Raw genomic sequence first — 15,093 nt, forward strand, 5'->3', positions numbered from 1 at the left:
GAGACTATAATCTGAGTGTGCAGAAAGAGCCATGATGGGATTCCCATGCTCCAGAGACAGCCCAAATCTTGCTGTGTAATACTTTCTGTGATCCCCAAGCCCCACTGCGAATTTTATAGTCCCATGTCATCTTAATTTTATGGTGCTGGCTCCTTCCCATTGTAAATAAATTTCCATTGACATTCTAACTTCCTCTCCTCTTGTCCCACTTCCCCCTCTAGTGCATTACAATATATCGTCAATCGCTATTGATTGTGATTCAGACTTCTCATCCAGACTGACAGAGAAACTATGCAGCCAATAGAACAGGAGTACTAGTGGCACCTTAGAGACTAACAAATTTATTTGAGCATAAGCTTTCATGGGCTACAGCCCACTTCATCTTGGGAGACAGACCAAGCCCGCAACCTGACGTAAATATTCTCCAGCAACCACACACCACACAACAAAAACACTAACCCAGGAACCTATCCTTGCAACAAAGCCCAATGCCAACTCTGTCCACATATTTATTCAAGTGACACCATCATAGGGCCTAATCACATAAGCCACGCCATCAGGGGCTCGTTCACCTGCACATCTACCAATGTGATATATGCCGTCATGTGCCAGCAATGCCCCTCTGCCATGTACATTGGCCAAACCGGACAGTCTCTACGCAAAAGAATAAATGGACACAAATCTGACATCAGGAATCATAACATTCAAAAACCGGTAGGAGAACACTTCAACCTCTCTGGTCACTCAGGAACGGACTTAAAGGTGGCAATTTTGCAACAGAAAAGCTTCAAAAACAGACTCCAATGAGAAACTGCTGAGCTTGAATTAATTGAATTGAACTGAATTAATTGAATTAACTTGGGTTTAAATAGAGACTGGGAGTGGCTGGGTCATTCCACATATTGAATCTATTTCCCCATGTTAAGTATCCTCACACCTTCTTGTCAACTGTCTAAATGGGCCATCTTGATTATCACTCCAAAAGTTTTTTTTCTCCTGCTGATAATAGCTCATCTTAATTAATTAGCTGTTTACAGTTGGTATGGCTACTTCCACCTTTTCATGTTCTCTGTGTGTGTATATATATCTGTGTGTGTATATATATCTGTGTATATATATTTATATATCTTCTTACTATATGTTCCATTCTATGCATCCAATGAAGTGGGCTGTAGCCCACGAAAGCTTATGCTCTAAAAAATTTGTTAGTCTCTAAGGTGCCACAAGTGCTCCTGTCATTATGCAGCCAATGACATCTCAAGTGCCAGAGCAAGCAATTCCCCTTCTTCCAAAACCTCCACACTAGAGCCTTATCATTTCTGTATAGCAGGGAAAAAAACAAAACACATAAAAATAACTCATCAAATGGGTAGAGCTGGTTGTACTAAAAACACTACGACAAAAATATGAAATCAAGCATGACAGAAAAAGCTCCTAAAAATTACAGGAAGGCAAGCCGGAATTCTTATTCCCAATCATCCTCAGGCAGCAAAGGACACCCATTCGTTGCTAGAGAAAAGGTTAGGAAAAAGCTTTTGGAAAGGGGAGATTTTGCCTTTAAAGGGGCACCTCCTCCCTCTTTTCTCTATGTTCTTCTGTGGGGCAAATGACTGAAATATACAAGAACACTGCTCTGAGGAAGCATGGAGAGGTGAGGCAAAGCAGAGGAATAGCATAGTGATGTGTTGGTGGGTCACGTGGCTAACAGCCTGCTATTTTATCCATGTTGCAGAGCTCATTTGGATATGTGGTGATTATTTCAATCCCAGAACAACAGTTAAGAAAGGAATAGGGTATTTTAAAACCGTGGTATCCTGGCCAAATTCCAGCTTAGGCAATTACATTCTGCCTACTCTAATTCCCACTGCAATTTCAACTGGCTATGGTATTGTGTTCTGTCCTAAATTCGATGTGATGCTGCTGTGCACTATTAAACAGACAGTTTTCTCTCTAGAGCTGGTTGCATTTCAGGTTAGGTGAATCCCTGTCAAAACAGAGCCAAACCCTACCCTTATTTGTGTTGATGCAATAAGGCATCAATCCTGCACAACTACATTTTCTAAGGGAGTTTTAACATGGACTTCAGAGGGTGCTGGATTAAGTCTCTGCTAGAAAAAGGGGGTTGGGGAACATCTTCCCCAAACTGAACTAGTATGGCAGCATAACTGTAAAAAGATCTCTAAACTGGGTAGCCCACATGGTCTGAATGAGGCACAGTGTGCTGGATTGTACATGGCTAGGCACCCTATGCTTATGCTGTTATGTGCAGTACATGGTAAGTGGGGTAGTAAACTTAGGTTAAAGAAGCAATGAGGTGTATCCCTCAAACAAAACCATTTGTTTCCCTTGACAACCTGTCCTGTGCTTTCTAATATCAAACCTGCTGCTAGCAACTTTCCCAGCCTGCCACAATTCCCAAGAGTTGGGCAAGTACATAACTCTTAGTTTGTATTTCAGTTTAAGTTTGTTCATCCACATTTTATCACTTGGGAGAGAAAGGGATCCCCTAAAGAACTGCCCTTAATGTATCTTACAAAAACATTTCATAGCTAATGAAACTCTTTGTCATTAGTTTAGAGTTATGCAGCTCCACTTTTGGTTAACAGCTTATAGTTTACCTGCAAGTTTCAGCTTTGGACTGTTACTGTGTGGGTGTTCTATCCAACTTGTAATTAAAGGTTGTTTTAATGGTATATTAAGAGGAAATCAATAGTATATCCAAATATGTGTGCTTTAGCTGCACAACAGAAATAGAAGATTCAGTGGGCCAGATTTTCCACTCTATTAGACCGGTACACCTAAACTCAAGTCAATGGAATTACACAGGCACAAAACAGGTGCAACAGAATGAAGAATCATAATCACTCTCTTTAGCGTCCTCTAAGCTAAGGTCTGCTATAGGGAGAAATCCCAAAGAAATGCATTTTCTTACTTAAGTTCCTACCCAGCTGTCCTGTTAAACCAGGACTATCACACTGCTACATAAAACAAACATAGTCTTACTGCAGATGTGGTCTGCCCCAACTTAAATGAATAACTGTAAACTACAGTTAAGTTTTGGGATGGAAAACCCATTCTTTCCAGAAAAAAAAATCCCTCTTCCTTAAATAAGACCCCCACAAACCCAGGTCAATACATGGGTTCATCTTCCCTCTAATATATTGTTGCACCATGGACCAGCTGGGACTTAGAATGTGAAGGGATGATCTGACTCATCATCATCAATAATTCATATATAAGAAAGAGAAGTAATGGCATAGAACTTCACAATAGTATTGTATCTGTGAGTCCACTTTTTGGGTAGCTTAAATAATTAGAACTACGGAGACAGCTTTTATTATACTTTCTCGGGTAAATACAGGAAAAGTGAATCATGAGAATATGTTTTAACACAGTCTGAAAGGAAAGGCTGCTGCTTCTCGCACATCTATTATTCAAGTGAGTTATACTGCTCAGTAACCAAAACCAAGGCATTGAAAGGACCCCCCCCCCCCCCGCCGCAAACTAATGGAACTTTGTTTTCTTTTCTCTCTCTTTTATTTTTCCTCCTCTGGAAATCTGTTAACCTCAGTGACTTTTCAAACCAATGTATTCCTTTTCATTTTAGAAACATAACCATTCAAGCCAACTCTGAATTTTGGAGAGATTATGTAGTGTAGTAAACAGACCCTTTAGACATAGGTTCAAACCCTGTTTTAGAACAGAAGTCAAATTTCTCTATTGACCATATACTAGCAAATCCACCACACAGTCTGATGTGATGATTAATAGTCATGCTTTGTGTTTCTATGGGATGTTCCTTCAAAGGATCTCAAAACATTCTACAAACATTAATTAAGCCCCTCAACCCTCCTGTAAGGCAGACAAAGATTATGTAAGGATTACCACTGAAATGCAGCCATCTAATGAATACACACAACAGCTGGGTAATGGTGCACAGCAACTCCACATAATTGTTTAGGACAGGCAGTGAGGAAGAATACTTTTGAAATGAAATTGCAAGGGGAAACTAGTTAAACATAACGTGATTATCCAAGCTGGACTTCAGACAAAGTTTAGCTCCTTTACTCTTGCAAACAGTACAATGGATCTTTAATTATAACAAACGGTCCGATCATTGATTTAATATCTCATCCGAAAGATGACATGATCTCCAGAGTCATGGTGTCTCTTACCACTCTGATGGGGAACTAGATCAGTATTAACTCTGAGGCTAGCTGCTAAATCACCAATACTGCTCCTTGTAAAATATACATGTTCTATGGAGAGCTACCCATATATTGCCTGAAACTGCTTAGTTATGAACATCTGCTAAAAATCACAGCACAAAATGAGTATACCAGCTATAGGCCTGGTACACATAAGAGAGGCCCAAGACTAGATAGTAGCATGTTGCAAATCAGGATTGGGCTGCAGTGGAAAAGCTTTCATAGCACTTACCTGCCTGTTAACAGGTTTGCCAATATTTTTTGGTAATCACTTTCATAAACAAGAAATCCAGACATAAATTTACAGGACAACAACAACAAAATCTGCAGTTTCCTAATAGTACCTCACAGCCATCAACTAAACTTGCAGAGAAACTGCATGAGATTCTGAGTACCTAAACTCACATTGACTTCAGCAGAACTGATGAAACTCTGCCCCACTGTAGGTTTGGTCTCCATGTGTCTACTAGTACACATACCGTCAATTAGTTTTCCTTTCTAAATTGTTATGTTCTCCTAAAGGGGACATGTTTGGTGTTACCTAAGCCCCATTTTGTCTTGCACTGAGAAGGGCATTTTCTTAGGACTGATTTTTGGAGCGAGCAATCAAAAAAATTCAAACTCTCTGTGTTAGATTGCATTAGGTTCTTCAGTGTTCCATATTTGAATAATGACATGATAAAGTCAATAGACCCTTTTATTCCACTGAAATCACTTTACTGTCCATTCAGGATGCATTAGAATCTGTTCTGCCTGTCAGATATCTAATATCCATTCTGATTAAATGACTTAAAACATAGATTCTGTTGTCCACTACAAAACAGCATCCATAAACTGGCAGAAAACGAATTGCCTTTTGGCATTTTATTGGGAAAATGTGTTAATTTGACAAAGGAAGAAAAATGGCAATGATTTGGAATGGGTATATTGGTCTTCTGCTGGAAAAAACATTCTCATTATTTTGGACCAAGTAAAAGCAAAAGAACTCACTGTGACTTATTAACTCTCTCCCCACCTTTGCAACTGCATATAAAACGGTGTAGATACTATGAGCTGTAGATATTAGAAACCCAAAGAAATATTTTTTACCTTTTATGATTTAGGCCAGCAAAGATTCCCGACTTCAAGCATTTTTGTATCATGATTCTTACAGTCTATATGCAAACACATTCTTGTACAAAATACAAATTCATTCATTTAAAAAAGTATATATATAGGGTTATTAAAATAAAATGTGTTAATTTAATTAAATATAAAGCCGCAAAATTTGGAACTGTATTCCAACAGAGCAACTATATGTCTCCTAATCAGAAATTATAGGCCTGATTTTCTTCTTTCTCATATGGAGCAAATCAGAAGTCCTTCATTTTAAAGAGATAGGTTACTAAGCTCTGAAATATCAAAGGAAAATCTCAGCCTGAAACAGAGAAATGCCTTTTTTTGTGTGTGGTCCAAAATGAAAACTTGTTTTAATGTTGCTAACGTTTGTTTTCGTTTCTTCAATTTCTAAGTTTACCCAATGGCGTGGGGCTGAAACCCAGTAAGTCTGTTTGCATTCTATCCAGTGAGTTCTGATGGCTAAGTGACACAGTTGTTTTAAAATGATGTTTACAGGTGACAGCTAAATAAAAGACATAGAATTAAGCAGCAGCACTCAGCACTAAATCAAAACAAGATGACTTGCATAGCAAGGATGACTTCATACACAGCTGACTGGTGTCTTTAGCTGTGCAAAAGAGAAGTTCTAGTATAGGCCCATACCATTTACAAGCTTCACAATTCTCTGCCAAGTTGTAGAAACCAAAGTAAACTTCTGGCAGGACTCCTACATACCACAGTAGTTAAAGACACTATCGTCCTACTCTAGTTTTGACTAAAAGCTTCAAGAGATTGATTTAAGGTTTTTTCCTCCCCCCCCCATTCTCTACACTTGAGAACTTTATTTTTAAATATCATTTCAAAATACATCATTCAAGTTTATCGACTGCCTTTTCACAAATCCCAATTTTTGCTTGCTCATAATTTTATATTCCTAATAAGCCTCATTACTGATTAAAAGAGAAAAGTTAGCAAACAGTACCAGTACCCTGAAGTTTCCCAGCTGTGTCCTAGCAAAGCTCAACGAAGACAGCTGCTTAGTTTTGCAGCATTTCTTTTTATTCCTTCTTATCACTCCACCCCCATAATTATATTGCTTTATAAAATAAATTTGCTTAGCCTGCTGATGTGTACTTCTATGTCCCACTATCCTTTTTTAATTGGAACATTATAATGCACTGTTGAGTGTTGGAGCAGTGTTAGAGCAGGAACTGAGAGTCAGGAGATTTGAGTTCTTTATCTACTCCTATTTATGATCGTGGGCAAGTTGCTAAGACCTACATTTTCAAAAGTGACCACTTCTTTTGGGTGCCTCCATTTTTGTGGGACCAATTTGAGACACCTGGCACCTGATTATCAGGTGTATTGAGCAACCAGAATCCCAGTTGAAAGTCAGTGGGGTCAGGTTTTTAAAGGTAGTTAGGCACCTAAAGATAGGCACCTAGCGGGATTTTCAAAGATGCATAGGTGCCTAACACCCACTGGGAACTGGGCACCAACACACTTTTGAAAATCTCACTAGGTGCTTATCTGCATTTTTAGGCACCTAAATAGCTTTAAAAATCTGGCTCTGAGTACTAAGGGTACTCAGCACCTCTGAAAATCAAGCCAGAGATTCCTGATCTTGGGAAACCAAACTTTACAGACACGTCTGACAATTAAGGCCTTGACCTTTCTGTACCTGAATTTTTCAACACTAAAATGAAAATGATAATAGGCCTCTGTGTAAAGCACTTTAAGAATCTCAACTGAAAAGTGCTACAGTACATTTCACAAGAGCAAAACTCTTTGCAGTCTATTTTGCTTCTTTTTTTCGGTTTTATTTAACAGATGTCCTAGAAGCATCTCCTAACAGATTCAATTTGATCATTAACATTTTTCTTGTTGACATGTAGCCTGTGATCTTGGGTTTGCTGCTTGCTTCACCAAGTTAGCATAGCAGCAAGTTTTGTATAGCTTGTTCCAGATGAGCCTTTTTGTTTAACATTACAGTAAACCACATCTGCAGGATGTTTACAGATTTCAATGCAATATGGTTTTATTGGCAGTTACTATCTAATTGCACTACTGTTTTAGAAGATTTTTCTAGTAAAGAAAAGACAGACATTATTCAGTAAAGTGAGCATCAGTATGAAAAAAGGATAAGAAATGCGCCAATGGTATAGGATGGTATAGAGAGAAGAAAATAGTTCATGCATCTACTTGTGTCTAGAAAATAATGCTTGAAGCATGTAAACAACAGCAAACGAGAGAACCTGAATTAGAACATACGCTAACATTACAACCCCACATAAAATAGTTAATAATAATAATTTATTAGATATGCTATTCTAATCAATTTCAGTATAATAGATTTCTGTGTGAAATGAATTTTTCAGTCATTTACAACCTCCTATATCACTGTTTTAATAGCCAAATCCCTGATTAATTCTCATCCAGATCTTACTATAATATCTTTATAAAAAACCATAATGGATATTACATAAAGTCTTAAATTACACAGCTAGTAAGCTTTAAGCAGCACATTAATGCTATGAGAAAATATTACTGTAGCAGATGATCTTGTATGCATTCATTTTCAATTGTTTATTCATATATTTTCTTGAAATTTTTGCAAAATATTTGTTTGAAGAAGCGTTTCTTCCCAAACCCAGAGCGGCTGTGGGCATTGAGGAGACAATACACAAGTGGGCAAATCCCAAGCACAACACTCAGCTTGATTAGCCAAACTGGGCACTTGGCAGAATCCGCCCACCCTTGCCATGAAAGTTATTGCAACCCAAAGACTGTAAGAGACACTGCAGCTCCTTGTATCGTTCCCCTCTCGAGGCTAAGAAAATCCAAGTGGCCCAGCAGCACCACTTCCTTTGCCATCAGTATCTCAGCCACATTATACAAGAAGTCCCTGAAGGCAGAGCTCTCTGATGCACAGGGTATGCACCAACCCTGCACAGCCCACCACCATTTTGCTGCAGGAGCAGGATTTGTCCATTTAAGTTAATGGATGTTTCGCCACTGACTCTAATGGGAGCAAGATCGGATCCTCAGTGTCCTTTTGGAGAGAACCCTCTGACCATAATGGCTGCAGCATTGATGGGTTTCAGACAAAAACTAATCAAGGATGGCTTCTGTAACATGAGCACTGTAGGGCTGAGGGGGGAGAAGAAATAGCCTAAAACACTGGAGTGGTGAGAAGGAAAAGGCTTCCTCCCTTATAGCTTCTCTAATGCAAATCTATCTTGCAGGCAAGTAACATTCCAGTATCTGCCATGTATATATAATGTAGGGATAATCTTGCAGTGGCAGGGAGTCTAGATAATTGCCTCTAATGTCTATGATTCTATAAAAAGGATTATACTTCCCTGTGCAAAGTACCATGCTTAACAGATACATAACTGTCCGCCGGGGCCCCAGTGATAGTGCTGGGCTCTTTCAGGTGCCCCAAGAATGGTACCAAGAGCCTCCCAGGGAGATTCTTGGACCACTAAAAATAACTGCTGAATAACATCGAACAAGAAGCTGATCTCCAAAGGAGAAAGCTGTCTTTCAAACAGAAATATCTAACCATCAGCAACAAAGGACATACAATTACAATCGGAACTAATTACCATTTGTTAGTTAGTTTTAAATTGCCTCTAGTAAAATCACACACACACACAAAACTTCATTAATTTTGAATTGAAGTTGCTGAAGTGTATTTCCTCACAACACCACAAAAATTAAAAGTGCAAGGAAATCATAAGCTAAGGCAAAGTCCACACAAAACACAGTACCAGACTACAATAATTTGCTTAGAAACAGCATCTGAAAGAAAGGTTAGACTTGCCAAAAAACAAATTCAAAATGGGTTCATTTTTAAATGCTTAGAACTCTAATTAATGGACTTACTTATAAATTCTCAGATAAGTACACCCATCTACTCACAGAGTGAGTGCTCTAAAGCGTGTGAGGAGACACATTATATTATATATACGTAACATAGAGTTAAATGCATATCTCAATGCTTTATGGAGACATTCGGATGCATCCCTACTACATTGGCAGATTTGGTATGTTCTACTTGAGGCACTGCATTTAAAATGTCAAACATGCCAGAGTGAACAGGCCTTACTTGTTTTCGTTGCTGGCATCATACCGAGGCATGGGGTCAATATCGTTGCTATTGACATCATAGCTGGCGTTCGAATCCTGTAACCAACAGAAAAAAGAGAGAGAGAGAACCAGTTTCTTATTAATTAGCCATTGACTCATGGGGCCCACATACATTCTTCAGCAGGTTTCTACAAGAGAGTAATTAGGTTAACTAACATTCCTGAGGTTTTGTGATGTTTTAGGAAAGGATTATATGTTCAATAATTACAGGATTTACATTTTTAAAATTTTGTTTTGGAAAGGGTGGAGGAAAACAAATACATTAGACAAAAGTATTTTTCCAACAACCATTATGAAATAGGAAGAGCTGCTTGTCACATATGTAAATTTATTACATAAAACTCTATATTCCTCCTCTGACACCTCTGTATATAACACCTGAAAAAGAGACGAGGTTTGCATTACATTTATCTAGGTTCAATAACAATTGGATATAGTCTAAGAAAAGAAAAATTCCTGAAAGTTTAGGAAGCAGAGATCCTTTATATTCCTCAAAGAAAATATTCCCACATACCGTTCAAACACATAACACAAACTATACACTCTGGAAAAGAATATACCTTTTTAAACTTCCTTATCTTTTCAGAGAGCATAACTGTTTGTAATGTATGTGAAATGTGTGTTTTTGTCATATTGTCCGCATTTACCAAGATTCTTCCTGTTGAAAATAGTTTATAGTGCAAACAGTTGCTTGTTTCTGTGGCTTCTGTTAACTGATGTGGTAGCATGTGGTGTGTTGACATGGCAAGCAGATCCTTTTAATCTCTTCTTTGTTCAAAACCAGTTACCACATCCACCTCAAATTTTCCTGTTTGTAGCCACATAGAAGGCATTTGTCATCAAACCAGTGAATTGCCCTGGGGAAATTCCTCGCTGGCAGGGGGAGAAGGTGGGGAAGGTAGTAAATAGCTGCATTATATTCACTGGAAGGATAGGACTGGGATGAAGTTAGTGGCATCTGATACAATCTTGTCTGATCTATGAGGGAGGAAAGTTGTACCTGGCTTGTTTAAATAACCTATGATATGGGAATTAACATGAAAGATGTAGTGCGTGTGAAGATCGAACGAATCTTAAAATTGACAAATAAAGCTATATCTTGTCACTGATTTTTAGGCAGAACTTCCTGTTGATTTCAAAAGGGAGTTTATACACAGGATGGATGGCAGGATAGCAGCTAATTCAAAATCAATGGCTTTAGAACTGCGGACCCATTTCTAACATTTTGGACCGGATGTCATCCCTACGTCTTGAATGCTATGTCAGGATGAAATTCACCCCTACAGCTAGCACCCTTTGTGCTGGCCCTCTGCACAAGAGAATTTCATCCCAAATGCACTCATCTGTTTTCTTCACTGCTATTCATGTACAGCATGCACAGTCCATTTCATAAAAACATTAAGACACCCAAGGTCGTGCACTTCTGCATCATGACTAATCTGTGGCCTAGAATAATCACCCCTAGCAATGCACTACCCTGAGATTCTAAATAGCTTGAAAGGACAATGTCAGCTTTGGTAAGACAAAAAGTTTACCTACCAAGAGAGCAGCCTCTCCGTACATTAAGCAAATATTCCTATTTATTTTAAACCAATTGTTTAAATGTGACAAAACACAAGCAGACAGAAAACCTGTAAGGCCATAGAAAACTTACAATAAACAAAGGGCATGGTTCTCCTCTCATTTACAGTAGTGTGAATTGGGGATAACATCATTGGAATCAACAGAGCTATACTGCCAAGACCCCAAAGTGTTGTAGATGAGTGCAAGTCACACCCCTTTTTTCCTCTACATTTTTGTAGCCATAGGATGGATAGCTTGAACTTAAATAAATACTCAGGAGGAAATAATTAAGTTAAGACCTTCAGGAATGGGCTGTTATCTCTCTAGACAAATATTTTTGCTCTACACCAGGGTTTATACTCTCCCTTTAGCTATATACTCTTGAAATTAGCAGATGTGTAGCATATTCAAAAGCTCTGAGAGTGATGGTGGTGTGAGGACCACAGGTCAAAGCATTTAGGGTGAAAAATTACAAGATCATTGAATTCAACCCCCTCCTTATATTCCATAAGGATATAGATTCCTTATGGAAGACAAATCAGATATTAAACTGATATTATACAACATATTATCCCACAGATTATTTCCATATGAAAAAATATAACTTTTTGTAATTTCCTTCCTTTTATTGTTGCTGTTATAGAAAATCTTTCCTTTCTTTCTTTCTTTCTTTCTTTCTTTCTTTCTTTCTTTCTTTCTTTTCTCCATCAACCAGAACAACACAGTCATCTTTCTACAAGCAGCAATCTCAATTCTGAATAATAAAACAGCACTCTGAACTACTGCAAAGACTCACATAATTCTGCATCAAGTCTGGGTGGGTTCTCTCAATGCCATCATCCAGGATGGTGATCACGACATTCTTTCCGGTGTAGCCTCTCTTCCAAGCACCTACTATGTTCATATCTGACTGACAGTGATGAGTGTTATCACTGCAGTGCTAAAGAGAGAAGAGGAAATAAATGCATTGGATGTTGGAGATAATTGAACAGTGGGGGGAGGGAGGGTTGGGATATTAGCTTATTCATTATCATAACCAATTAAATTATCAGCAGATGACTGTAGTGATTTGAATTGCAAATACGGAAGATCAGTGTCTTCATTATCAAATACCAGGATAATTTAAAAGAAACGCTAAATGAAATGGAAATCACTAGAACTGCTTATTTCTTTTTAAATACCCAACAGTAGAAAAGGGCAGCTATTAGCTATGATGCCCAATTAGAAGTCTTGCATAAAATGAAACAAATTTTTTTTTTGACCATTTGATGTGCTCACTGGAAATGTGCATTTGAATTTTTCAGCAAAACAAATCATATGCAGATAAGTCTGTAGAGAAACATCTGTAGAGATAAGTCTGTAGAGAAACAGCCCTGGAAACAACTTGCTTTTTGGAGTTTCTGTGCTGTATAATTTCTTTACTGGATGTCTGGAAACTAATCCAGATTCGTTTCTATCTACAAAAGAAGGCTTTTGGCAGGTTTTGTGCAATATCAGCAGGAGATGAGCAGCACTTAAGAACCTGTAACCAAAACAACCCTCTGAAAAACTTGCAGTTTAAGATGCCTGATGAATTGTAGATGGCTATAAGTCAACATGTCGGGGTACAACTTGCTGACGAATGGGTGTGGAGAGAGCTTAGAGTTCCTTAAAATTGAATGACTCTCCTGTGACATGAGTACATCCGCCATTTATATGAAAAAATCTGTCTTGCTATGGAAATGAGAAATGACACTTGGGTATTCATATACCCCCACTAGCAACTCTCTGACCCATAAACAAAGTGGTTCCCTATGAAGCCCGAACCATTCAGACCCTCATCAGTGTTGCTTTTTTCCAACTCAGTGAGAGCAAGGAGGGGAAAAAAAGAAGAAGGAAAGAAAGAAAGAAAGAAATGCTTGAACCTAGTATCATAGCAACAGTAGCCACACGAAAGCTCTCAGCGTTCATTCCCCACTCCCCATTTCCTTGCACATGAACCTCAATGTAATGTTTTAGCATTTTGGAAACTGTAAACAGTTCAACTAAATAAAAAGGGACAGATTCTGCCCTGACTTACACACAGGGGGAGGGAATGGGGTAACCCCACTGAAGGCAATTTGTTAGCACAGAATGTGGTGTAAATTAATGTAAGATTACTACTGAGACGGCTCTTACCACTGCCTCCTTCCATTCACTGCACCTTGATACAATATACAAACCAGTGGATTTCACAGTGTTTATTAGAGGTTACTAAAGCAAGTTTGCTATTAAGCATTGTATAAACAAGGCATTTGTACAACTTTAGGGATCAACTCCAAAGAATGTCTAGCTAAGGATTGAAAGTAGAATTATGTATATCATTCAAAAATGTGCAGACAGCTTGTTTTATAAGGTTAGCAACACTCTACACTTCCTTTTTTGCACAGTTTGTGCAGTGGCTGCTCAAGACTCTTTGTGATATACAAACAATAATAAAACTGCATCCTGAACTACTGCAAAGACTCACATAATGCTTCATCAAGTCTGGGTGGGTTCTCTCAATGCCATCATCCAGGATGGTTACCATTGCAGTGCTAAAGATTATAACAGTGCTTCGCACATAGAGTTCCCTTGTTTTTTTCAAAGTGCACTACAATCTTCAAACCAATCAATCTTCACCAAACAGCTGTGAGGTAGATAAATATGACTACTGACATTTTACAACTGGGAAAATGGAGACATGAAGGGTGAAGTGATTTGCCCAAGGTCACAGAGCAAGTCATAGGCGGAAGTGGGATGGGAGTTCCTGTCTCCCTGCCTCAGGGTCAATTTACTGAACTATGCTGACTCACCACTCTGAGATGATCATGCCTTACATATTTACCAGGCACCTGTGAGCTAGAGGAGTAGACTTATTAGCCAGAAGCCAATACTAAAAGTAAAGTATTCTCCAGCAGGTCGGAGGTGGGGCACATAATTCCTTCAGTCTGACGAAAGACAGAAACTCCACCCTTCCTTTCTTCCTGGTTGCTGGGAATGAAGAAAGGGGAAAATGACTCCCAATGACCAACATGCAACCCACCACTAGATCTTTACTCCTCTCCTCCCTTTCTTTAAAATTTAGCCCTTGGGGTGTTCTGTTCCTAGGCTTGTCCCTTTCCCCCTGGGGAAGAACTAGCAGTTCTGGCTGCTCTGCTTCTTGGTCTAGTCCAGTGGTTCTCAACCTGTGGCCCATGGGCCGCTTGTGGCCCAATCAGCACAGCTCAGTGACCCATGTGACATCCTCAGGGCCATACGGGTAGTATTGGATGTGGCCCACAATAGTAAATAGGTTTAGAACCACTAGTCTAGTCTCACCACTTGCCCCGGGAAAGTGTGTGGGTGTTTGGTTCCTATTCCCCTGAAAGGCCCTTGGACCTCTACCAGAAGATGATTCCTTTCTCTCTCAGTGATGTCAACAGGCTGCCCATGCCTGAATATCTACTTCTGGGGCAGCAGCAGAGGTTCCCATTGGCCTCTTTCCTACACTGATGTACAAAAAAGCAAGACAAGATACACCTACCCCATTAGTGAATGATTAACTGATTCTTCTGATATACTGTGCCAGATCCTGGCCCGCACTTTGTGCTCCAGCACTGGGAAGACAGCCAAACTAAATGGGTGGTCAGAGAATCCCCTGGCAAAGGAGAATCTCCAGAAAGTATAGAGCTGGCATATCTCTACACCCAGTCCGTCCTTCAGCCATAGCATAGGGGGCATATAAGGGATGAAAAGTTGGTATAAAGCCACCATCATTCCCATCCCCATCTCTGCCAAGCACATAGCAACTGCAGCTGAAGATGGAGCTCATCTTTGTTAAAATCCATCCTTTCCTTTCAACCCCTACTACTAACAACACCTTTGTCATCTCTCATCATGCCTATGGATCCTCTTCATCCTCCTCTCACCTCTCCCTCTTAGTCTAGGCAAAATGCTGCTATTAGAATCATCTTTCTCTCCTGCTGCTCCGAGCAGTTCTCTGCCTCCATGCTCCCATCTCCTTCATTCTCTCCTGTCTCTGGCTCCCTTTCTTTTTTCCACATCAAGTTCAACCTTTTCTCCACCACAAATC

At 39.3% G+C, this 15,093-nt stretch overlaps 1 protein-coding gene across 4 annotated transcripts in view; it reads right to left on the reverse strand.

The window, feature by feature from the left end:
* Positions 1 to 15,093, reverse strand: part of PCSK5 (proprotein convertase subtilisin/kexin type 5) — a 299,903-nt gene that overhangs the window by 191,623 nt on the left and 93,187 nt on the right. For all 4 annotated transcript variants that reach the window (XM_073345119.2, XM_073345120.2, XM_073345121.2 and 1 more), the window contains exons 4-5: positions 11,818 to 11,961; positions 9,418 to 9,494 (exon numbers count right to left, since the gene is read on the reverse strand). In XM_073345119.2, the coding sequence (XP_073201220.1) occupies positions 9,418 to 9,494; positions 11,818 to 11,961 (221 nt within the window). The remainder of the gene's footprint in view (positions 1 to 9,417; positions 9,495 to 11,817; positions 11,962 to 15,093) is intronic.

Source organism: Lepidochelys kempii, chromosome 5, assembly GCF_965140285.1.
Source record: "Lepidochelys kempii isolate rLepKem1 chromosome 5, rLepKem1.hap1, whole genome shotgun sequence".
Taxonomy (NCBI): Eukaryota; Metazoa; Chordata; order Testudines; family Cheloniidae; genus Lepidochelys; species Lepidochelys kempii.